At 40.3% G+C, this 26606-nt stretch overlaps 1 protein-coding gene across 1 annotated transcript; it reads left to right on the forward strand.

The window, feature by feature from the left end:
* Window positions 1–7088: 7088 nt before the first annotated feature.
* LOC136879311 (prothoracicotropic hormone) lies at window positions 7089–21618 on the forward strand. The gene is made up of 2 exons (XM_067153134.2): window positions 7089–7121; window positions 21163–21618. Exons 1-2 carry the CDS (start codon window positions 7089–7091, stop codon window positions 21592–21594), a joined length of 465 nt encoding a protein of 154 aa, XP_067009235.2. The 3' UTR covers window positions 21595–21618.
* Window positions 21619–26606: the final 4988 nt, after the last annotated feature.

Here is a 26606-nt window from a genome sequence, read left to right on the forward strand (position 1 = left end):
TCGTCCTCCTCCCCAGGTGTATCCCCCGACCGAAAATCTCACACTTCAGAACACTGCCCTTGAGGCTGTAGAGGTGGAATCCCTCGTTGAGTCCGAGGGAAAAACCGATCCTTGAGGATAAACAGATTAAGAAAAAAGAAAGAAGGGTGTTGCAGTGTAATATTGAAATGTTGTGTTCGGCCGAGTGGAAAGCATTTGAATTACAGTATAACGTCATTGTCCAATTATCTACTTTTACAGTTTCAGATGATAATGAGGTGCCAGAATTATTCCCTCCCCCCCTTTTTTCTTGCGTGCGTTACAAGGTTGGCTTATTTGATTACGTTCATATACCACCAGGCTCCCACGAACCTACTACGCTGGCGTAGCAGGGGGAGAGGTGATACTACAACGTGGCGCGTCTCATGTGGCGGATTGAGGAGGGGGGTGTCCTAACCGGCTTGCTGGCGGACTTGAGGGAAATAAAATAGCTCTCGCAGACCAAATACACAACCCCATATGGGTGGGGGACGCAGACGAAGATTACACCCACGGTATCCCCTGCCTGTCGTAAGAAGCGACTAAAAGGTGTGATCAAGGGATGATTGAATTAAAACCATGAGAATAATTGTAATTATTATCCTACCATCACGCAAGGAACACCATGGGTTACCTTTACTTGCGAGTAGTACTATTATGTTAGGTACACAATAGGTTTGTTATTGGTAGCAACAGAAGGTGAATCAGTATGGGTTCTACAGTACCTGTGATTAGTACCACTATGAGCGACACCGTGGGTCTGCGTTGCTTGCGATTAGTACCCTCTATATGAAGAACACCACGGGATAGTACGAGTCCGTATGATTAATATCCCTATGTGAGGAACGCCATGGGTTTGCGTTGCCTATGAGTGGCGCCGTAAAGTGAGAAACGCCATAGGTCTGTGTTACCTGTGAGTAGTACCACAATGTGTGGAACACCGTAGGTGTACGTTACTCATGATTAGTACCGCTACATGATAAATACCATGGTTCTTACTTTCCTAGCAATAAGGCGACCCATGAAGAGCCGTTGACCTGGATTATGGACCCCTTTAGCCAACAAGCATCATCGATTCAGGATTGTACTTTGGAAACAGCCCACTGGTCAGTACATACTATTGTTTTAAAATCATTGTTCATCGTCCCTTTTTCTAAATTCTAGTCAGTGGATTAATTTTGGAATTATTTTTAACTTTCAATATTGCGAGCGTGATCCGCTGATTATTTTAAATTCATATTCATCCATTCATTCTTCATCATCACGTTTTGAATTCCGGTCAGTGGATGAGTTTTGGACTTTTAAATTGTCATTACATTTCGTACCATAAGTGAACGATAACTTAGATGTTAGGCCCCAGTAACAGCAAGCATCATCATCATCATCATCATGCAGGCTCAGGAGGCCAGAGTGGCACCATCCGAGCCACCCAGCTCGCCGATAAAGAATTATTAGTCGGTTTGTTGTTGGTCCCAGTGTGAGAACGTGAGGAATATTTCCAGTCGGCTCAAGTAACGTGAAATGTTAATACAAATGCGTTATTAAACACAGAATTACTTGTTTTGTAATATAAAAATGGAACATAAATGTTAGGCACAATGAAAATAAACATTCTATTGAATATAAATCAGATTAAAGAACCAAAACAATACAAATATTTAATGTAGGGTTTATATTAAAAATGACCCTAAACAAGAAACAGATCTACGCTATTAACTGGACGAAAGTAAGTAATGTGTTTCTAGTATAATTACTGTAGCTAGAAATTAAGGTTTCACCGAGCAGATGGTCGTGCGGTTTGGGAGATAGTGGGTTCGAACCCCTCTGTCGGCAACTCTGAATATGGTTTGGCGTGGTTTCCCATTTTCATACCAGGCTAATGCTGGGACTGTACCTCAAATAAGGCCACTTTCGCTTCCTTTCCACTCCTAGTCCTCCTCCTATCCCATCGTCGCCATAAGACCTATCTGAGTCGGTGCGACGTAGAGCAGATTGTATATGTAAATAACGTGAATAACTGTGAATGAATAGAGTATGAGTAAACATAATAATAGGCTTAATAATAAGAAGAAGAATAAGAAGAAGATAAAACGTTCTCCTTATTAGCCCAGAGAATTACTGAGGGTGGTAGGTGCGTCACGGAAATTAATTGCTCAAGCAGTTTGCTTTCATGCGGAAGACTAGACTACCGTTTCCCAACAGGCTCAACCCTCATTTTCGTTAAGGAGTCCGTCTCAATGTCTAAATGGTTAGCGTGCTGGCGTTCGGTCACAGGGGTCCCGGGTTCTATTCCCGACAGGGTTGGGAATTTTCACCATCATTGGTTAATTTCGCTGGCATGGGGACTGGGTGTATGTGTTGTCTTCATCATCATTTCATTCTCATCACGACGCGCAGGTCGCCTACGGGAGTCAAATCAAAAGACCTGCATCTGGCGAGCCGAACATGTCTTCGGACACTCCCGGCACTAAAAGTCATACGCCATTTCATTTCATTTCGTTAAGGAACCTACATGCATTTGTTTAGACCGTAACATCTGTATACCTGATAAACATGGACGGCTAATAAGAGTGTTACTAAACGCTCAGAAGGTTTTGCAATTATATTTTTTCACAAAATGCTTACAGTTGCATGGACAGAGATGATGATAAATACTCAGCTTTAGCGCAGAGTTATATAAAGAAGACCTCTACTGTAATTAATACGCGAACAACTTCTGTCGAGGTGCGGTCACACTTAATGTGATTCTTCGGTAATGAAAACCACTGTAGAAAGCTATATTGCTAGTAAACAGCCTCGAGAAAGACACAGAAATTAATCCATAAAACATATTTAAATTGTATTTGAGCGAGTAGTCGTCAATCATGTGGCCCGTAACCATTTCGTGCCAACAGAACAGTCCTTGGAATGAATACTTGATGATCATGAGGATGATTAATGTTACTGGCCCACCAAAAACTAACGGTCTTCGGAGACGCCCAGAGACCGAAATGTTGTCCCGCACGAGTTCTTTTACATCCAGTACAAATATCGCCACGACGTTGGCGTATTTGGGCACCTTCATGTACCTCCAGAGTGAGCAGGCATCGAACCGGTTAAGATGGGCTCAGAAGGCTGGCACTCTACCATATGAGCCACTCATCCCGGCGAGTTACATAACCTGCATATCCCTGAAGAAATATCATTACGAATCAAATCTTGATGACGGCACTAAAGAGTTCCAACAGAACAATACGTTGACTTAGCTGTAGTTTGGAGCGAATATAGCCTACTTCAGATACAAGCGTAGTCTGATTTTCCAGTAGTTGACCTTTTATAAATTGTGGCTATTAACATGAAGGTATTGTTTTACCGCTAAAAACTAAATGAAACCCAGAGTGTGTACTTCTCTTGGGCGGAATTCCATGAAGTTTTTCACAAACTTTCTCGGAAGGAGCTGTCACAGGTCTAAGTATATTTATTTGAAAACATTGACCTGGAAATATATCACTTGTCAAATTATTTGCAAGGAATCAGGTAATATCTTTTTCTTGCTAGTGGCTTTACGTCGCACAGACACAGATAGGTTTTATGGCGACGATGGGATAGGAAAGGTCTGGCAGTTGGAAGGAAGTGGCCGTGGCATTAATTAAGGTACAGTCCCAGCATTTGCCTGGTGTGAAAATGGAAAACCACGGACAACCATCTTCAGGGCTGCCGATAGTAGGATTCGAACCCACTATCTCCCGGATGCAACTCACAGCCACGCGCCTTTAACCGCACGGCCAACTTGCCCGGTACGTAATATCTTTGAAGTGGGATAGTGTCTGTTCCTTTCTCTCCCAATCACCCCAAAAGAACAGTTCCAATGAAGGTAATGATATATCTCAGATATTCAGTTCAAGCACAGGTCTATTCTAATTTTTCAATAATTAATTGTTTCGAAATGGAGGTATTATTGAACTTAAAAACCTAAATATTTTACGTTTGGTAGGTCCTGGTGATTCATGGTGTTTGGAGATTGCTGTAGTTTCGTACCAAGGATTTAGTACAGTAACAGCGTTAAATATCGACCCATCAACGACGGGCATATTCTTCTAGTGTAATACACGTATATTACAGCGTACAGGGCCGTCATTTCGGTTAATGACGTTTGAATAGTTGGAATAAGTGTTTTCTACGCAGGAAAAAACCCCGAATGGTTTGAATGAAATCTCTCAGTTGCTTTGTCGTTGAAATCCGTTCTAGAAAGCCAAGAATAATGGTCAAGATGATTCGTCGCGCTGACGACACGTCACCTCATAATATGCTGGCCATCGGAATGAACAGCGGTCACCAGGTAGGCCAAGGCGCATTTGGGCTGTAGTAACGTGGGGTTTGGTTTAGTCTGACTTCTTGTTGAAACGGTACTCCTCATTCGTCACCAGATGCGCTGATGAACTGTAGGCTCTGGGAAAATCTTCGAAATATCGACGCTCGTCGGTTCGAGAATTAAATAATAATAGAATAACAAGGTCACCGTATCAACAAAATAAGGGGATTTTTATTATACAATGGAAGCATGGGCTATGAGAGTCATGAAAAGAAAGAGAAATAAGTTATTATATATTATTAGGCTATCGTCCGGCTCAGTAGCGGCGATTGGGAATTAAAAGTGAGGGGCAAAAGATGTACAGACAACAAATAATACATGGGTTAGTGGGATATAGCGGGCGGGGGATGGGGGGTGGGAGGGAGGGAGGAAGACGGCGTGGTGTATGCATGTAAACTGAAAAGAACTCCAAAGTGGGAATTATTTATGCTCTCTGAGCTAATTTCCACAGAGAGGTAAATGTTTTACCAACTTAAGTGTGGCAATAATTTGAGATTCTGATTCAATAATGGACTATACAATAAAAATTGCATCAAAGGAACAATATATACATCTATTACAATTAAACAGAAGTACGGCGTGATTATGCAATAAAAATCATTTAGTATTTGACTAGGCCTATACACTAAGAACCTAATGACAGGAAAGAGACTGCTAGACGGATGAACGTGCGCGGCAAGTCGGTGAATTATACCTCAGTGTCCATGATCTTAGCAAAAAATTATACCCCTGGTACCCTTTCTCACAGCATATGCAAAGTCCCCACTACTTGCTGTGGCGCTATGCAAATCAGTTAGCCGCGACGAGCGACATTTTGTGCGTATTTCCGCTAATAATTAACGAAAATAAAGTAAAGAATTAGCTGATAAGAAAACAGGGCTTGTACAAAGTGCTTTTATAAAAAAAATACTCCTATATTCCTAGTTTCAGATGGCTAAAATGGAACAATTTTTCTCCACAAAGTGGGGGGAGGGACTGCCCCCCCCCCCCTCGCCCGCCCTTGTCACCGCTACTGGTCCGGCTCCATGGCTAAATGGTTAGCGTGCTGGCCTTTGGTCACAGGGGCCCCGGGTTCGATTCCCGGCAGGGTCGGGAATTTTAACCATCATTGGTTAATTTCGCTGGCACGGGGGCTGGGTGTATGTGCTGTCTTCATCACCATTTCATCCTCATCACAACGCGCAGGTCGCCCACGGGGGTCACATCAAAAGACCTGCACCTGGTGAGCCGAACATGTCCTCAGACACTCCCGGCACTAAAAGCCATACGCCATTTCAGTTCATTAGGCTATCACTCGTTAACGAGTGTGATTGTCGTCCAAAGGTAAAGTACAAATCACACGAATTCTTTGATGACTGTGTAATCCCATTCTGGAACTACCCACTCTTCCACAATGTTGGCACATGGTGTCTTGGATAGCCACTGGTCCTTGAGGGTTGATACTTCTGCTATTCATACGCTCTTTCCTAGCATTGCGTTTGTCGTCCAGAAGTTTCCTCCGATGTAGTTCAATGGATAGATGCCTTTGGTGGATGAGGCGATGCCATTCTGGACGAGTGGATGCCACAACCTTCCAATATTCAGGGTCAATTTGACATTTGAGTTTAAAAGGTGGTTAAATGAATTGAGTACAGTGCGAGAAGGGGTGTGATAGCCGACGACATTGTCACTCACTTCTGATCTACGTGGCAGCTCTTTATCACCTTTTACCGCATTTTGGAATGTTCAGTTTATTTTTGCTATTTGCTTTACGTCGCACCGACACAGATAGGTCTTATGGCGACGATGGGATAGGAAAGGCCTAGGAGTGGTAAGGAAGAGCCGTGGCCTTAATTAAGGTACAGCCCCAGCGTTTTCCTGGTGTGAAAATGGAAAACCACTGAAAACCATCTTCTGGGCTGCTGACACTGGGGTTCGAACCCACTATCTCCCGGATGCAAGCTCACAGCTGAACGACTTTAACCGCACAACCAACTCGCGCGGTATGTTCCGTTTAGAAGACATTTAAAGTTATATTTTCATAAGCTTTCTATCTTCTTCAATCAATACGTGTGTTAAATCTCCCAGACAAGCAGTAGTAAATTGTTAAAAATCTGAGGTCAATTAGGAAAGATAATTTTCCAAAGTAGGTGTAGGAAATATCCATCGTGGCCGAAGTACTCTCACATTGCTCAACAAACCACACACTCCCAGTACGTAGGCAGTCGCCTTCATATCAATAAGCCTGTATCATCGTTATGTTGACGTAAACAGGGTCCGTGGTCTACGAGTATGCTATTACTGAATATCTCGGAAAAAATTTCGCAAATAATATATTTTCTGGCCCATATTTTAAAATTTAACGTAGTTTAGCCAAGTGATAGATCCCTTTTAGAATATTTTTATATAAATTAATGAAATTCTGGCCAGTGATGTAGTTTCGAAAGGTAGACAGACAGACGTCATGTCATTTTTATAGATATTTTTCAGTTACCTTAAGCTTTTATCTTCTTCATTTTGTACGTAATATCCTCTTTATATTTGCACGCGGTGACCCCGTTATTTTTCTATTGAGCCCACACTATGCTTTTAGACGTCCGTTTCAAGGAACAGAGAGACAGGCTATTAGCAGAAAACCACCCACACCTTTTATCGGTCTCCATGGTTACGAACATCTGACTTCCGATATATAAAGACTAACTTGACCGGTATTAATGCCATTCAGCCAACACCTGACGGGATGAAGATAGCTTCAGGAGTTCTTTGGGGACAGGTAAGATAGTATATGTAGTAAATGTTTAAGGTTTCTAATGAAAATGTTGGAAACTGATTTTCAAAATTGCATTAGTTTATAAATCAAATATCTTAATATTTTTATTTAAAATTTAATCTATAAAGGCTGTCTTCCTGAAATATTTTAAACATGGTTAGACTCATACTAGGTGAAATTCGTGACAGTAATGGCGAAAATCTAACTGCGGATAGAATTCCTCACATGAAATTTAACATGTTCACTGAAAAGTTTATGTGACAACTTTAAATCGTACAGGTATTTTAGGCATAGGACGAGGATGAATTTGTCGTCCCATGTTGGTTTTTATTGAAATTGTTGTCATACTGTAACTAATTAAATAGAACGAAATTTGTTAAGAGGGAAATCATTCTTTTCCAGTGTCGACCTCAACATTTTTCAGTCTATCGAAGCACGAAATATAAAATTTAGATTACTTGAAATTGCCCTGTTAGAAGTGTGAAATTATGAAATAGCAATCTTTGGTAGGAGGCTATGGATTTGCCCACTGACATCAGTCAAGCAATATCCCTATCGAAATCGATCAAATTGTGCTTTTTTTGGGGTTCGTCAACCGAATACGTGGTTTGTTAATATGTTTTACATGTTTCATTGCGTTGTTTGGCGTGGATGAGCTTTATTATGATAATGTTGTAACTGAATTATTATCAGTAAAGAATGCGGTAGCCAACTTCGTTATATTTTCTTATTGTCTATCGTTGATTGTGTAATTTCTCGTTGATACTTCTTCCCAAGAGCGAAAGATATTTCACCATTGAAAAGTCGTATCACGTTATAGAGCACTGCATTCCATACAACAGGCTGCTTTTATGCTTCTTGGGTTTCCTAAAAATTCCTCGTAATATATTAAGCATAAGGTAAAGGAATTTAAATTGTTATTTTTCGTGATCAGAAGGAAAAGAGTTGGTTTTCCCAAATCACGTCTCGTTGAGAATAAAGTGAAATTCGAGGGACTGTGCGGACACTTCCATCTGATTACGGATTAAAGGATCGAATAGCCTGTACTTCTGCAGCTTTGAGAGACAATCATTCTGCTCCATCTTCGCTCCTTTCATTTGAAGAACCCACTAATACTGATGTCCATAATTTTCCCTTGCCCGAACAGTCCTTTCTTCAAGCAATTGGACGTTTCCCCAATGAATCGTCTTCTGGTTTTGATGGGATTAGGCCTCAGCATATCACAAATTGGGTCTTTAAATCGGCAGTTGAAGCTGATAAGCGTCTCCTTCAGGCCACAACGCGGCTATGTAACCTCTTCCTGGATGGTAAAGTTAATTATGCTCTTTGCCCTGTTGTGTACGGTGCTTCATTGGTAGCACTTGACAAGAAGTGTGGAGGAATCCGTCTTATTGCTATTGGTGATACTTTTCGGCGATTGGTAGTTAACATGGCTTATAGGCCCGTTAAGGGAGAATTAAAAGAACGCTTTTATCCACATCAGCTTGGATTTAACACGTGCAATGGATGTGAGGCTGTCTTTCATCTGTCTGTGTTTTTCCGGAATCAGAATTTGTGAAATAAAGTGCGTCTGAAGACTGATTTTCCAAACGCTTTCGATTGCATAGAAAGGGATTCTATGCTTCGTATCATTAGAGCTAAGGTTCTAAATATTTACGGTTTTCTTTGACAGGCATATACATACGCCAGCAATCGCTTTTCCCAATCTGAAATAATACCTTTACGAAGAGGGGCTCAACAAGTGGATCTTTTCAGTCCGGTGATTTTTCAGTCTTGCAATTCATACAATGATTTCCAGGTGACCGAGTTTTCTTAATCTATTATACTTAATTTGTAAGTGTCGAAACTAATTCAGTATAACAAAAATTTAGAAAATACCTGAAAAAGAAAGCAATAATTAACAGATTATATCTGAAAAAAGTGAATTAAAAACAGAAAGACACGTTTCACTCTTGAAACAACATCAGATTCTATCAAATCACACTTTTAATTTTTTAATATATCATGAATTGATGACTATTATTAAGGAATACAAAAACATTTATTTTTAAATTCTGTTTATATCCTTCCAATACTTGAAAGTTAGAATTTGTCTTTTTTTACAATCTGCGTTACGTCGCATCGACACAGATAGTTCGTTGAAAATATTTAAGACAAATCTAGGCAAACAACTGATATGGAATCTGCCTCCTGGGCGACAGCCCTAAATGCAGATCATTGATGACTGATTGTGACAGGTCTTATGCCGACGATGGGACAGGAAAAGGCTAGGAGTGGGAAGGAAGCGGCCGTGGCCTTACTCAAAGTACAGCCACAGCATTTGCCCGGTGTGAAAATGGTAAACCACGTAAAATAATCTTCAGGGCTGCCAACATTCGGGTTTGAACTCACTATCTCCAGAATGCAAGCTGATACATACATGCATGCATGCATGCATACATACTACATACATACATACATACATTCATATCTTTACTGTGGACCGTTATGCTTTTCAGCGTTCAGTCTACAATCCTCTATGAATTTACTATCCACCGCCGCAATCTTGAGTCCACACTGAGTCTAACCATCGCCTTCTCGATATCTGTCTACTTCTCTTACCCTCCATAACTGAGTCCATCATTCTCCTAGTTAGCCTATCCTCCTCCATTTGCCTCAAATGACCCCACCACGACAGCTGGTTTATGCGTACCGCTTCATCCATTGAGTTCATTCCTATCTTACCCTTGTTATCCGCATTCCCAGTACCTTCTTGCCATTGTTCCTATCTGTTTGTACCAGCAATCATTCTCGCTAATTCCATGTCTATTACTTCTAGTTTATGAATAATATATCATGAGTTAATTTAAATATAAATGCGTTTTAACATTAAACAGTAACAATTTAAAAGTGTGATTTGACAGATTTCTTTCACAAACTAGTGGTAGATTGTATAAAACATTGCTCTGGACATTAATTCCCCAAAAATGAAAATGAGTCCTTTGTTCTGGTATGGATGACAGAGTAGTCCCTGTTGTAGGTTTCTAACCCAAACTAACGATCTTCGGATTACCAATCTTCCTTGATGGCACATAAATATCTGTATGAAAATATTGCTCTTCTGAAGGTACATTTTGAGAATGTATTTGCACTGAATTCCTTCACTGCATATTTTCAGTTAAATGCTGTTTCGCAAATCCGAAATTAAATATATTCATTCGTACTATACCTGTGTGTTATTTCCTCCATTTCTCAATGTGGCTGATGGTTTACTAAGAAATTGTCTGCAATTTACTATGAACATTCCATTAGAGAAGCACAAGTAGTAGACCTTGGAAAGTTTGCCCGTAATATTTGGCGGGCTTGTTATTAGTAGAATAACTGATATCTCCTCATCTCCACGTATTTCTCCGTCTTACGGAGTTCTCAATTTTGTCAAATTACATGTTTCTATTCACGGTGATATTGAAGTGTGCTGTTTGCCAGAAGCTCTCCATGACTGAGAAATTGTGAACAAATCTCAGATCCTTCATCACGTCTAGATGTCCAGAAAAAACTGCGTTATTACCAATGCTTCACGGATTCATAAAGCACTGGTTTTGTCACCTAGACATCAAGCAAGGTTTCGCACAATCCGAAAGAAAGAGGCTAGTTGCGTACCGCCATTCCTTCAAACGGTATGGGAACTTATATGGATAACACACCTTTCCGCTTGCTGTAATCTTACGCTTGGGATGCAGAATATTCCAGCAGCATATTTGCACCTGCGATGATATTTTGGAACAGTTAGGACACCTTGGTTTAAGGTGCCCTGAAAACTCGGGAAGGATTTTCAGGCATTTCTTCTTGAATTACTCGTACATAATCCAGAGAGTCCTATTACCCGCGCATGTTCCACCTATTTTAGAACCTATAGGAAACAGTCATTTCGATGGTAAACTTCCGGATGTACTATCAGCCATACCTTTGAAGAACGGGAAATTCTTAATGTGAGATACAACTTGTGTGGATGCTCTAGCGGTTACACATTTACTTACCACCTCTGAAGTATCTGGGTTAGCAGCAGAGGCAGCCGTTCTTTTAAAGCGGAATAAATATCGATGCCTTTACGATAATTACATCTTCGTCGCGTTTGCTGTCGAAACGTATGAGCGCTGATGTTCTGAAGAAAATAGCCTTATCTATGAGAATGTAAAACTGCTACTGAAAATCTCCGACAGCTCCTCGGTACCGTTATCCAGAGAAGGAATGTTGCAAGTGTCATTCGGGGCAATTGCTTACTCTCCTTCCTTGGAAATATTTTGTTTTTATTCTCGTATTGACAATTATTTTAGAATCATTGCATTCTAATATTGATTAAAATGGTTTACCACGATAAATTGTCATTATTCCTTAAATCAAATAATATATAAGTATCTTTGTTCGAAATTAAATGTGTCAATAACTTATCAAAAATAATATTGAATCATTTTCATATCAGTACGTCATAAGTGTCCAAAGTTGAATTATACGATAAATTTGAATGGACGCCTGATCAAATTTCATAAAACGCATTAACGTACACGTAAATAAAATTAAGGATAATAAATTCAGAGTGGAAGTTTACTGATGCATCCAACTTCCACGTAATCTCCTCAATGCTTTCCCTTCCACATTGGTGCCAATATGTCCATTCAGGTCTCCACCAAGAAGTACCCTTTCATCAGCTGATATACAGAAAAGTTCCTGTTGCAGTCCCTCCAGAAGCCATCCTTTTCATCCTCCTCACAGCCAACTTGTGGAGCATAGGCAGTCGTTCCCAGGACACAACTTCACACTCATTATTCAGACACTTCTTCTGTGTACACTAACCACGCAGGTGAACATGTCCTTGGAGAGAATAATATCCACACCATTTCTTCCTGCACTATTTGATACGCTGTATAGCAACTTAAAGCCACTTCCAATGTCTCTTGCTTTGATACCCTTCCACGTAGTTTCCTGAACACAAATAAGTCCAATTCTTCTTCTCATCATTAGGTACACAATCTCTCTTCCTTTCCCAGTCATAGATCCAACATTCAGGGTACCAATCCTCATTTGGACTTGCTTCTTTAGCCGAGCCCGCCTATGACCTGGTAGCCTTTACAAGTTTTTCACAAGGGGCAGGCGGTAGGGTTGAGGCTCTCGTCATGAAGATTCCATGGTTGGACATGTGGGGAAAGTGTGTGGAGGAAAGGGAACCAGAGTAGAGTGTATTCCAGAAATTAGGTTAAGGCAATTGTCGAGGAGAGTAGAAGAGAAGGAGGAGGCAAAGGAGGAGAAGGTAGTAGTGCTTCACGTTGGTACTAATAACGTAAGACAGGCGGGTATAAGTACCAACATAGTTGGGGATGTGTGAGATCTGGTAAATTCAGCACTGGTGGAGTTTAAGGAAGCGGAGATTGTTATCAGTGGAATACTGTGTAGGGGGGATACTGACTGGAAGGTGATTAAGGATTTAAATGAGAATATGGAGAGGGGTGTGTGGAAAAATGGGAGTGAGATTTCTAGATCCTAATGGGTGGGTAGGAGATAGTACCGCAGTGGTACCTATAAGCTAGGAAATTTGTTTGGAAAGGTTATAGGGAGCTACATTCAGGGAAACGGGGTGGCCTAAGGAGCGGTTATAAGGGAAAGGAGAACTGGAAGTCAAGTAGGAATGACATAAAAATGTTAGTGCTGAAGTGTAGTAGTATTGTAAAGAAAGGAATAGAATTAATTAAATTAATAGATATATACTTACCAGATATTGTAATATGATTTGAATCATGGCTGAGAAATGATATAATGGATGCAGACATTTTCTCACGGAACTGGAGTGTGTTTCATAGAGATAGAATAGGAATGGTAGGAGCGGAAGTATTCATTCTGGTGAAAGAAGAAACTGTAAGCTACGAAACATGACAAACATGAAATTCTAGGTGTAAGGCTCATCTCTAAAGATAATAGGCAACTTCATGTCTTTGGAGTGTACAGACCAAAAAAGGGTGGCCCTGGCGCTGATTCAGAGTTATTTGACAAGATAATCAGCTATGTGGAAAACGATAAGAAAAGGAACGTAATTGTAGCGGGTTATCTCATTTTACCAAATGTCAGTTGGGAAGGTAATGCGAACGACAGGAAGTATGACCAAAAAATGGCAAATTTAATATGGGAAGGGCATCTGATTCAGAAAATGATGCAACCGACTAGAGGGGAGAAAATTCTGGATGTGGTGCTGATAAAACCAGATGAGCTCTATAGAGAAACCTAAGTAATAGATGGTATTAGTGATCACGAAGCTGTTTATGTGGTAGTTAAATATAAAAAAGAAGGTATTAAAAATAGGACTATTAGGCAGTACCGTATGGCTGATAAAACAGGCATAAGGGAGTTTTTAAAAGGTAACTATGATCGGTGGAAAATGGTAAATAAAAATGTAAACAGACTCTGGGAAGGGTTTAAAGCAACTGCTGAGGAATGTGAAAATAGGTTTGTACCTTTAAAGGTGGTAAGGAATGGTGAAGATCCACTATATTATAACAGAGAAATAAAGAGACTAAGAAAGAGATGCAGGTTGGAAAGAAATTGAGTTAGAAATGGCTGTGGAAGTAAGGAGAAATTGAAGGAACTTACTAGGAAACTGAATCTAGCAAAGAAGTCAGCGAAGGATAACGTGATGGCAAGCATAATTGGCGATCATACAAATTATAGTGAAAATGGAAGAGTATGTATAGGTACTCTAAGGCAGAAACAGGTTCCAAGAAGGACATTCCAGGAATCATTAATGAGCAAGGGGAGTGTGTATGCGAGGGTCTTCAAAAGGCAGAAGAATTCAGCCAGCAGTATGTAAATATTGTTGGTTACAAGGATAATGTTCAGATAGAGGAGGTGACGTGACTAATACTAAAGAAGTATTAAAATTTACTTATGCCAACAATGACATTTAAAATAAGATACAAAAGTTGAAAACTAGAAAACCAGTTGGAATTGGTAAGGTTTCTGGGAATATACTAAAGACAATGGGTTGGGATATAGTACCATATCTGAAGTACTTATTTGATTATTGCTTGCATAAAGAAGCTGTAGCAAATGAATGGAGAGTTGCTATAGTAGCCCCTGTGTATAAAGGAAAGGTTGATATACATAAAGCTGAAAATTACAGGCCAGTCAGTTTGGCATGCATTGCATGTAAGATTTGGGAAAGCATTCTTTCTGATTATATTAGACATCTTTGCAAAATTAATAACTTATTTCATAGAAGGCAGTTTGGGTTTAGGAAAGGTTATTCCACTGAAGCTCAACTTGTAGTATTCCAGCAAGATATAGCAGATATCCTGAATTCAGGAGGTCAATAGGACTGTATCGCGATTGACCTATCTGAGGCATTTGATAGGGTAGATCATGGGAGACTGCTGGCAAAAACGAGTGCAATTGGACTAGACAAAAGAGTGACTGAATGGGTGGCTATGTTTCTAGAAAACAGAACTCAGAGAATTAGAGTAGTCGAAGCTTTATCTGTCCCAGTAATAATTAAGGGGGAATTCCTCAAGACAGTATTATTGGACCTTTATGTTTTCTTATATATATCAATGATATGTGTTAAGAAGTGCAATCAGAGATAAGGCCTTTTGCAGATGATGTTATTCTGTATAGAGTAATAAATAAGTTACTAGATTGTGAGCAACTGCAAAATGTCCTCAATGATGTTGTGAGATGGACAGTAGACAACGGTATGATGATAAACGGGGTAAAAAGTCAGGTTGTGAGTTTCACAAATAGGAAAAGTCCTCTCAGTTCTATTTACTGCGTTGATGGGATGAAAGTTCCTTTTCTGGATCATTGTAAGTACCTAGGTCTTAATATAAGGAAAGATCATCGTTGCGGTAATCACATAAATATGATTGTAAGTAAAGCGTACATATATCTGCACAAGGTTATGAGAGTACTTAGGGGTTGTAGTAAGGATGTAAATGAGAGGGCTTATAAGTCTCTGGTAAGATCCCAACTAGAGTATAGTGCCAGTATGTAGGACCCTCACCAGGATTACTTGATTCAAGAACTGGAAAAAATCCAAAGAAAAGCAGCTCGATTTGTTCTGGGTGATTTCCGGCAAAAGAGTAGCGTTACAAAAATGTTGCAAAGTTTGGGCTGTGAGGACTCGGGAGAAACGAGACGAGCTGCTCGACTAAGAGGTATATTCCGAGCTGTCAGTGGAGAGGTGGAGTGGAATGACATCAGTAGACGAATACGTTTGAATTAGGGCTCTCTAAAGACTAGGTATGCTCACCCGCCATTATGGTTCATTCCTGCACTACGTTGGTAAGGCAGTTGACCATCCCAGCCTTGTATATCCCTCTTTTTTACTCTTCTCCACGCTAGAATACTCATAAAAATACTCATTCTCAGTTTTACTCAAACGGTTACTCAACATAAATATTAGTTTATTTCGTACATTATTGTGTAATTTTTACTCGAGATGGTGATTGTAAAAGCACGGTCGTTGATAATTTGCCTTTTAACAAACAAACAAACAAACTAGGCATGTACTCTCACTGGAGAATTATTAGAAAAATAGCTTACTAATAAATCGGATTATTATTATATTATTGATAAGTAGAATAGGTTGTTCGTAAGCTATGCGCCGCGTTACCGTCAAATGAAATGAGGGACACCGTGGTATTGATATAGGCTGCTGTCATTCTTAAATCGTAGAATTTGACATGGTAGGAGATTTTGATACCATATGATCTCAGTCGGTATTTCATACTTGCGTGAAATTTATCCAGCGCTATTTTCAGTGTTGTCGAAATAATAAGCATAATATTCTTCGAACAAAAATAACTCTGAAATGTTATGTACAAAGACGAGCACACCCAAGTAACTGGGATTCTTTATTTATTCTAAAATTGAGTCCCTTTTCTTATTTGCCAGTATTTAAAAAACTACATTCTATGTACAAAATAAACTTAATTTTTGGTGAGTGTTATGATTCTCATCTGCTTATGCAGTTGTAATGAACAGAGGATTTTAGTTTATTCAACCGAGCATTCATGACACAAATGACATTCAGGAAGAAAGTAGGGATAGAGTAACTACTTCTATAGCTGAATCTTCTCTCCCATCCTGAAGTACTGCACTGATAATCAGTTACCATTGACTTGTAGGAGGAATGACGCACGAGCTATGGAGGATATTAAACATTTTTTTATTTTGGCAAAGTTAACAGTACTTTTTACAGGGATTCAATCAATCAATCAATCAATCAATCAATCAATCAATCAATCAATCAATCAATCAATCAATCAATCAATCAATCAATCAATCAATCAATCAATCAATCAATGAATCAATCAATCAATCGATACTGATCTGCATTTAGGGTAGTCGCCCAGGTGGCAGATTCCCTATCTGTTGTTTTCCTAGCCTTTTCCTAAATGGTTTCAAAGAAATTGGAAATTTATTGAACATTTCCCTTGGTAAGTTATTCCAATCCCTAACTCCCCTTCCTATAAATGAATATTTGCCCCAGTTTGTCCTCTTGAATTCCAACTTTATCTTCATATTGTGATTCCTCTGGTTTGAGGAGAAGTAGTATGATTTCTCAACACGACTCACCTCATTAAACTTCAAAGGGTTGCAACATTGGTTAACTTGCTCAGCCAGTACCTTTAAAAGGAAAGATATTTAAGTAATATTTTACAAATGTACTGTCTCCTTTTTATTACAGTATTAACAAAACAATAACATTCCATTCCTTGTTTACATTTTCTCTTCTTTTCCGAAGCAGTCCCATACATTTTACCTCGTTTCCGTATATTCTTGTTAAAGTCCAGAACAGCACGAACGAATTTTGAGGAAGTGTCTTACATGTTTTTCTTTTAAATTGGAAAACATGTACTGGTACATTTATCATTCAAAATTGTCTCCATTACAAGATTTGCACCATTTTGCATTATCTAATGCTTATAGATGCCTTTGCTGGCAGGACCTAGTGTTTACGCTGCACTATGTCTTCTTGCATGGGCTAGAGCAATTTTGTTACTTTCGTTGATCTGTCTCTGTCTTATCCTTGGCTTTGACAATATGAAAGTGACTGAGGTATGAGCGATACTAGTAATGCCATTCCTTCTGCAGCCAGTCCCTGCTATGAATGGTGTGAAAATGTTGCTCATAGGGCTAGTTGGTGCATGCATTTCAGTGGGCTTGGCAGACTGATATGTAATAGCAACTTCTGGCCCGGTGAGGAAAGCAACGGGAAACTACCTCACTCCTCATTTCTCTAGTACGCCTCTTCAGTGATGCCTAGGTCATGTATGACAGCTGATGGCGGAGCTGTTGAGAATCCAACCAGCCTTAGGGCTGAAGACTGAACATACATACAATGCTTATAGTCCCTATAGAAGTCCTCACAGTTACAAATTAATTTCATAACTTCACAATTTGGTTTCTTTAGACCACGCAAATTTTAAAAAATGCCAATCTTTCAGAGCTTGAGTCAGAAAACTCATAGTTTAAGACCTGTCTGCATATAGGCCTACCGCAGATCGTGGTTTCCAGTAATGAATTTGTTGTACTATCACCACTGTTAAACAAATTATTTCTGTCATATTAAGTTAGTTTTGACAAATATTGTAACTGTGTTTGGATGTTGAACTCCTGTTGCTGGAATATGCGGTAGAACTGAATATTGAATAATCAATGTGACTGAATTAAGGGGTGTAGTAATGTCAGTGGGAGCTGGATGAGGGTTTAAGTTAGCAGTTGAAGTAGAAGGTGTAGCAGAGGCAGTGGAGGCATAATGCATGACATCCCGCAGTAGAGACATTACTACAATTAGGTGCAGAACAACCCACCATTATGTAATAAATATCCACACAAATATAGCACTATTCTGCCAATGCACGCGGTGATTAAAGCAATACGTTCAATGTGACGAAGCGAACGCTCGTAGGAGAAACTAGAGTTTGATCACATGGCCCATTGCGCATGTATGAACCAAAATGGCGGCTAAGCATACCCATCTTATAGAGCCTTAGTTTGAATGGTGCCTTTAAAAGTAGAAAAGATCACAATATGAAGATAAAGTTGGAATTCAAAAGGACAAATTGGGGCAAATATTCGTTTATAATACGGGGACTTTGTGATTGGAATAACTTACCAAGGTAAGGTAAGGGTTATTCTGCCCGAAGGCAGGTCCGAACCTCCGCAGAGGTGTTGCTGAGCCGGAGTTTACTTGCGGTAGGGTGGCCAGTTCCTTTCCGCTCCTCCATTCCCTTACCCCCCACCAACAGCGCGTGGCAATCCATCCAACTCCTGACCACGCCCAATGTTGCTTAACTTCGGAGATCTCACGGGATCCGGTGTTTCAACACGGCTACGGCCGTTGGCAGTTACCAAGGGAGATGTTCAATAAATTTCCAATTTCTTTGCAATCATTTAAGAAAAGGCTAGGGAAATAACAGATAGGGAATCTGCCACCTGGGCGACTGTCCTAAGTATAGGTCAGTATGGATTGATTGATTGATTGATTGATTGATTGATTGATTGATTGATTGATTGATTGATTGATTGATTGATTGATTGATTGATTGATTGATTGATTGATTGATTGATTGATTGATTGATTGATTGATTGACCCTTGCGCGTCACGTCTGGGTAACTCCCTAGCAGTTTCCGAGTCTATGCTTACAGAACTTGTCGTATTTGTATGGTATTGGCAGGTATTTTTTACAGTCGGATGCCGTTCCTGACGCCAACTCTCCCCAACTTTTTGGGTTAACAGTTCAGCTGAGAATAATACTTACCCTTTTCTAAGAACGTCCAGTAAAGAGTTACTTCTAATGTTGAGTAATGTATCCTGAGCTCTCCTCACTTTCATTCCCGATCAAATGTATAAAAAAGAAACAGAAATTGGCTCTTATAGTAAAACAACCGAACGGCTAGAAATTGTGAAGACAACTGCACGATCGTGTTCAAAGTGTACGTGTGATCAGCCTCAAACCCCCGTATCCCCCTCCGCCTCCTTCACTTAGCCATTATGTTACAATCCTACTACATTTTTAGGAATAAAGCTCTCCTTGTAATGCTTTATGTTTAAGTCATTTCAATTGTTGTCGGTCTTAATGAACGCTCGAGTTTCAAAATTTTACACCAGAATGTCAACCATTAATGTCAGGATCAACGCTTCAATCGTAATCATTCTACACGAGCATTCAACCAACTACGCTACAAAACTGTTCAAAACTTTGTTTAATTTCAAATGTATTTTGCTCCAGTTTGTTGACGAGATCTTCAGGTAATTGATGTTATATTTGAATCTTAGTAAAATGCCACAAGTACACCATCAGCAATGTTAGACATTTTTTCGGCGAGTGTTGGTCTACCACTCCATGCCTTCTCATGGCAATGGGATCGGAATAATAGGCAGGATAATTCATTCGCCGAATGTTCTCACATTTCATACTTCATCAACAACTGCAGGAAAACGATCTATGGTGAATTAATTCATAAACACACACTCGGACAAATGTCGCATCTAAATAGACGCGCCTGGATGTTAATCTCGTTGCTGTATCTAACGTTTGTTTGACCACCCTGAGATGAAAACACCTCCACGAGCAGATCGATATTGTCGGATACGCCTGCTGGGCTCAGTGGCCCAGATATTAGAATGCTGGCCTTCTGAACTCAAGCTGGTGGATTCGTTTCCGGTTCAGTCCTATGGTATTTGACGGTTCTCAAAAACGATAGTCTCGTGTCGATAGACATACTGGCATGTAAATGAACTCACGTGGAACACAATTCTGGCATATCGGCAGCCCTAAAACTGTTTAAAGTAGTTAAGCGTAAAACATTAACAACATTGGATTGTTTCATTTATCAAGTGGCTCCTCGCGGTAATGATAAATTACATTTTAGCTTTCAAAATAACACTTACATAATTTGATGAATCGGAAATCGAACCTGGTTTTCTGTATACGAGGCAAAAAGTTTAAACCTACGTCGCAGACTTGACATAAAATATTAATATGGTACAATGAGACCTAAGGTGGAGCCTCCGTGGCTCAGACAGCAGCGCGTCGGCCTCTCACCGCTGGATGCCGTGGTTCAAATCCCGGTTACTCCATGTGAGATTTGTGCTGGACAAAGCGGAGGCGGGACAGTTTTTTCTCCGGGTACTCCGGTTTTCCCTATCATCTTTCATTCCAGCAACACTCTCCATTCTCATTTCATAGCATCCATCAGTCATTAATAAATCACTTTGGGAGTGGTGACCCCATCGTACTAATAGCTTATATCTGCTTCATTCATTCCATCCCTGACCCGGTAAATGACTGGAAAACAGGTTGTAGGATTTCAATGAGACCTAAGGTGATGTAGGTAGATCATGATTAGATAGATATACTCGATCCTGACATAATTTCATAACCTCTGAAAATATGGTGGACGCTATATTAGAGTAAAGAAAGAAAAAAGTGATGGTACATTTCAAATAATTTTAAATGAGATACCTTAGTTAAAAAGTGACCCCGGATAATTTTCAGACGACCAGACTGTCCCAGAAGTCAGGAGATATTAGGAGGTATGATTTTTCTTTCTTCAAATGCCTCTTGTTGGGCAGCACTTCGAAAACAGAGCTCCCACCGTATTCAAATTACTACCAACTTGACATTATTGTATCAAAACGTCCGACTCCATGGGTAAGTGGTCAGTATCTTGTCCTTGGGACTTCGGGGCCCTCAGTTCGATTCCCGGTTGCATTGTGGAATTTAAATTGTAAATGATTAATACCTTTGGCATGAGGGCTGGTTATATGTGCTGTCCCTAACCTATCCGCAACTCACGCCGAACACACAGTACTACCTTCCTCTACAATAACACACAGTTTCTTATATACGGCACACGCCACTCACCTTATTCATTGGGAGATTTGTCTTACAAGAGCTGCAAAGGCTGTAATAGCCACACGATTACTTTACCCTTATTGAAACGACCAGCTGAGTAGTACAGTAAATACAATATGTGTAAGCAGTGATGTACAGTTCCTGTTCTTCTTTCCAGGTTGCACTGCTTCTCGCTGTGATGCGGGCGCTAGAAGCTGGAGGTACAAAGTTGTGCTGTGAGAAGCACAATTTGCCCTGCTTGTTTTCCGGGGGTGTGCTGTGTCAAGAATGGAACACGATGATCAAGCGGCAGCCGGTGGCTGTGTCCAGCGAGTCCATACCACTTACTTCGTGCTCCTGCGACACGGCCGAGTACACGATGATGAACTTGGGCCCACAATACTTCCCTCACGAATTGCAGTACCTGCTCTGCGAGCCTCTTCCCTGTTGGAAGCCGCCGTATCGCTGTAAGAAGCGAATATATGAAGTGGCTGTGATGCGCAACCGTACGGAAAGTGAATCCCTGAATGACAATCTTCCCATCGCCCTCCGCAACCAGTGGACATTCGAGAAGATGTCTGTTGTTGTAGGCTGTGAATGTAGCCTGTAGAAGAATCCTATGCAATATGTATTTATGAATGGCAATAAACAACCAGGATATTCTTTACGTTGTCAACTTCTGTCTAAGGCTTAGAGAGTTTCGGAATCCTTGGTACATTCCATGACTTCCTCTTCATTTCGTTAACAACAGTGCCTGTAGTAGTCTAGACGCGCCTTACATTGTCATAATTACTGTTAAAATATTTTAATTAAAAATGTTTGATTTTACAAATTCCTTTACGTCGCACATATGCAGATAGTTCTTATGGCAGCGATAGAACACGAAAGAGTTAGGAGTGGGGAGGGGGCGACCGTGGCCTTAAATGAAGTACAGCCGCAGTATGTGTCTGGTGTGAATATGGGAAACTACGGAAACTCATTTTCAGGGTTGCCGGCAGTAGGTTTCGAACCCACAATCTCCCGAATGCAAACTGACATCTATTTGACCCAAACTGCACACCCACTTGCTCGGCCAGTGTTTCAGATTTATAACTTTATTTCGAGATGGCTCAAATTCATACGACATCCACTTTCCAACTAAACCTCCGTTTGCCTTTATACATTTCCTCTTTTAGGTCATTTATCTACCTGACTCCAATGGATCTCAGTAAACAGGTTCTTTCCTTTTAAGGAACTAGAGGATAACTATCAAAGGTGGAAAAGACGTGTGTGATTGGGTGCAATGCGTATATGCTAGCGTTGCTGTTTACTTCTTCGGTCACAAGTGAGGGGTAATGCCCTTTTGCCAGAGTCATTCTACTTTCTTATACTTGAATTTCTTCTGTAATGTTGGTATTACTTAGGTAACCATAAGAGATAAGACATTCATTAAAAAAAACTCCCACTGCCAACGCCTGTGAGGCATTTCATTTCATAGCAAATTCAGTAGCTTATTTTACAGCTCACATCCTAGTAGAGAGTGATCAGAAGGGAACGGATTTAAATGTACTAATAATTAATGAAATATGTTCATATATTCAGTAATTTTAATTGAAATGTATTATTATATATGGACTTAAAATTATAGCCGTTCACGCCAGGCCAATGCTGCGGATGTATCTTAATTAAGGCCACGGCCGCTTCCTCTCCACGCCTTGACCTTTCCTATCCCATCGTCGCCATAAGACTTATCTGTGTCGGTGCGACGTAAAGCATATTGTAAAAAATACAGATGAACATCGTTCTGTTTAATTTTTTTTTTTTTGTTATTTGCCTTACGTCGCACCAACAGATATGTCTTATGGCGACGATGGGATAGGAAAGGCCTAGGAATTGGAAGGAAGCGGCCGTGGCCTTAATTAAGGTACAGCCCCGGCATTTGCTGGTGTGAAAATGGGAAACCACGGAAAACCATCTTCAGGGCTGCCGACAGTGGGGCTCTAACCCACTATCTCCCGATTACTGGATACTGGTTGTTTAATATTAAAGTTTTATGAAGCTAAACAAAGTAGGATTACATGAAACATAATGTTTCACTCCTCATTTTAATATGAACTTCGAAGAACACACGTTCTTTCATCTCTGTTACCAAAACAATGGATTACAAAGTGTTATTTTCAGTGATCTTAAGTGAATCCGTATCTATTGTCTGAGGACATATTTATATTGACTGAAACTGTGTTCATCATCAGAAGATGTAATGAGGGCACGTTTGAACTTCACAATGTCTACTCTGTTTACGTCCATCGTTAACTTCACACTTAAATCTCCACATATCACTGCAGCAACCTTACTCATTTCTTCAAAACTAGGTTTCTTTCGAAGTACAGTGTGCATTTTCATTTTTGCTATATTTATAAATTTACATCTACCACGATCCATTTGTTCCACCGTATTATTCACAATTTCGAAACGTTCAGAAAGTGACCGATGTCAGTTTTGGTGCCTATTGGGTGCTTTTATGATGCGTGAAAAATTACGCTGAATGTAACATAAGTCATTCCTCACATTACGCTGAATGTAACATAAGTCATTCCTCACATTTGTGTCCCAGACAACCTTTGCAGCTTCAATTGAGGTTGCATTTTGAGTCCATACCATGCAGAACATTCTTAATAGAGTCTATATATTCAGCACAATATTCAACCGCTTAGAACCACGTACCTTGCCCGGTTAGAATTGGCTTAGGAGGCAATGGAATTTCTGGGTACATTTCTTTCAAGAGATGAAGTCTTTTATGGGCTATGAGAAAAACATTCTTTCAGTGAGGCAATCAACAAACCTACCTTTGAGATAACTGCTTCTTACCACTTCTGCCACACGATGAAATAATGTGCTTCACAAGTTAAATGAATCATTTTAGAATTTACAACACACAATCCTTCCCCAGCTTTTGCCAAATAATGTGAGATAACTGTGCAGTATATATATAAAACCCTTTATCCTGTCTGTCATTCACAGCGATATTGAAAAAACGAGAAGGATTCAACAGCTGAAATTGTTACCAGTTATAGATTTCTATACCTTATTTGCAAAGAAAAAATTATAAAAAATTAAAAAATAAAAAATAAAAAAATACAATGAACCTCTCACGGCTACGACTTCTGTACTTTTTGAAAGAATAATTGGTTTCCGTCAGCGAAGTTATTGTCTCATCGCCATTATGACGTTAGTACACCGTTATAGCGGTGTCCACAATTAACGTTACGGTATTCAGCGTGGTGCAGCACGGGCTGTAATGATCGTAGGAGTCTGAAATTTCGTAGATATGCTAAACACAGAGAAAAGGCGGGGAATATCAAACACATGATGACGGTGGTTCTAGGAGGTTTATTAGCATTTGTGGTTACAAACAATGTTCTAATTTTTTTCTACTTGCTTTACGTCGCACCGACACAGATATGTCTTATGGCGACGATGGGATAGGAAAGGCCTAGGAAGTGGAAGGAAGCGGCCGTGGTGTGAAAATGTGTGAAAATGGGAAACCACGGAAAACCATCTTCAGGGCTGCCGACAGTGGGGTTCGAACCCACTATCTCCAGATTACTGGATAGTGGCCGCACTTAAGCGACTGCAGCTATCGAGCTCGGTCAAACAATGTTCAATATGGCCTCCGAACTCAGCAACATGCTGCGTCCGTAACACGGCGTTTTCTACAATTATGCTTCTCAACAACAGAGAAAAATGAACATTATTTCCGATCATACCGAGGGAGGCGTTAAAATGTGCTTTATTCGCTTCATGTTAAAGAACAGTACAAGGAAGCACCAAATAACAGAACAGTGTTGACAAATTCCGTCATTCGGGATCAGTCTTATATCAACAATATGCCTAAGAACCGTCACCACAAACGAGAATTTACGGACGACTTCTCCAGAAGTTGCTGCCTTCCCGAAAGTGTACTGTAGTCTACGACGAACTTTGCTGAAACTCGGTTTGAGCGATAGGTCTGTTCGGCGGGTGCTTCAAGAGCTGGGTGGACTTAGCGCATTCAAGTTGCTCTAACAGAAAGGGAAGAGCGAGCCCGAGTGTTGACCGTAACGTATGAGGATCCAGATTTCTTCTGCAACATATGGTTTTCAGATGAAAACCATAGTGTGTTCACCTTGATGCCTGCATCAACGGACAAAAACAGTGGACCAGAGAGTGTTTAGAGGCATTTCTACCACATTCTTGCGGGATTTGAACATTTTCTGTAGCGCCAGAGACTTACCCCTCAACGACAATGCGTACACCAAGGTGGAGCGACATCCCACACCGCGGGGAAGTAACTTACCGTACTTTTCTGCAACGACACTTTGGGGATAGTCTAATTTCTTGTCGAACTCCATCCCCATACCCTTCCTGCTCTCCGGATACAGATGCCTGTATATGGGTCATGTTGACAGTCAGTTTTCAAGACAGATGACCATCTATAAAGATTCCAAAATTATGTCATTTGTTTGTATTCTTACGACAATCTTGTTCATGAATATGTTCAATAATATGCAGAAACATCGTGAACAATATCTGGCACGTGATGGTACACATTTTGAACATTAACACAATTCAGTAATATTTCAGTGTCGTTTGTTTTAACGCACATGGTATACATTATCGTCTTTCTGCATATCAACCTCATTTAAGATTTTTACTCCGGACAGCACAAATAATGGCATATGACGGGTTCACTTTAATTTTTGTCTCACCGTGCTCGATAGCTGCAGTCGCTTAAGTGCGGCCAGTATCCAGTAATCGGGAGATAGTGGATTCGAGCACCACTGTCGGCAGCCTTGAATATGGTTTTCCGTGGTTTTCCATTTTCACACCAGGCAAATGCCGGGACTGTACCTTAATTAAGGCCACGGCCGCTTCCTTCCCACTTCCTAGGCCTTTCCTATCCCATCGTCGCCATAAGACATATCTGTGTCGGTGCGACGTAAAGCAAAAAAAAAAGAAAAAAAGAATTGTCTCCCTGTCAGTTTATCTGTTACAGCATCACGGGAAAACAGATAGGTGGATTTTTCTTGAAACTTGGATATTAAATTTAGTGTAAGGGTGAACAGAATCTTAACTATACATCGTTCAAGATAATTCATCAGGAGTGGGATACAAAGTGACCCTGAAACCAAACACTCGGTGTATCCCCTTAAAAGTTCGGCTTGCCGAAAAAAATGCTCGCGGCAAATTTATTTAGATTATTACCCCTCAACTGTTTCGTTCTATACAGTTTTCGATAGTGAAAATACGGAATTACGTGTTGTGGTTAGCTGGAAGTTCAAGCTTCGATAAGTAACTGCATGGTGACTTGCTATGGATATCATACCGACAAATGTTTTTAATATTTTACACTTTACCGAGCGAGTTGGCCGTCCGGTTACGGTCGCGCAGCTGTGAACTTGCGTTCGGGAGATGGTGGGTTCGAACAGCACTGTCGGCAGATGGTTTACGGGAATTCCCCATTTTCACACCGTCCAAATGTGGAGCTGTACCTTAATTAAGGCCACGGGAGCTTCCTTCCCACTCCCAGCCCTTTCCTATCCCATCGGTGTTGTTTGGGTCATCTGTCCATGGAGTGTTCTGATGCTACACTCTTTAACATTC

The sequence above is a fragment of the Anabrus simplex genome, chromosome 1 (assembly GCF_040414725.1).
Source record: "Anabrus simplex isolate iqAnaSimp1 chromosome 1, ASM4041472v1, whole genome shotgun sequence".
Taxonomy (NCBI): domain Eukaryota; kingdom Metazoa; phylum Arthropoda; class Insecta; order Orthoptera; family Tettigoniidae; genus Anabrus; species Anabrus simplex.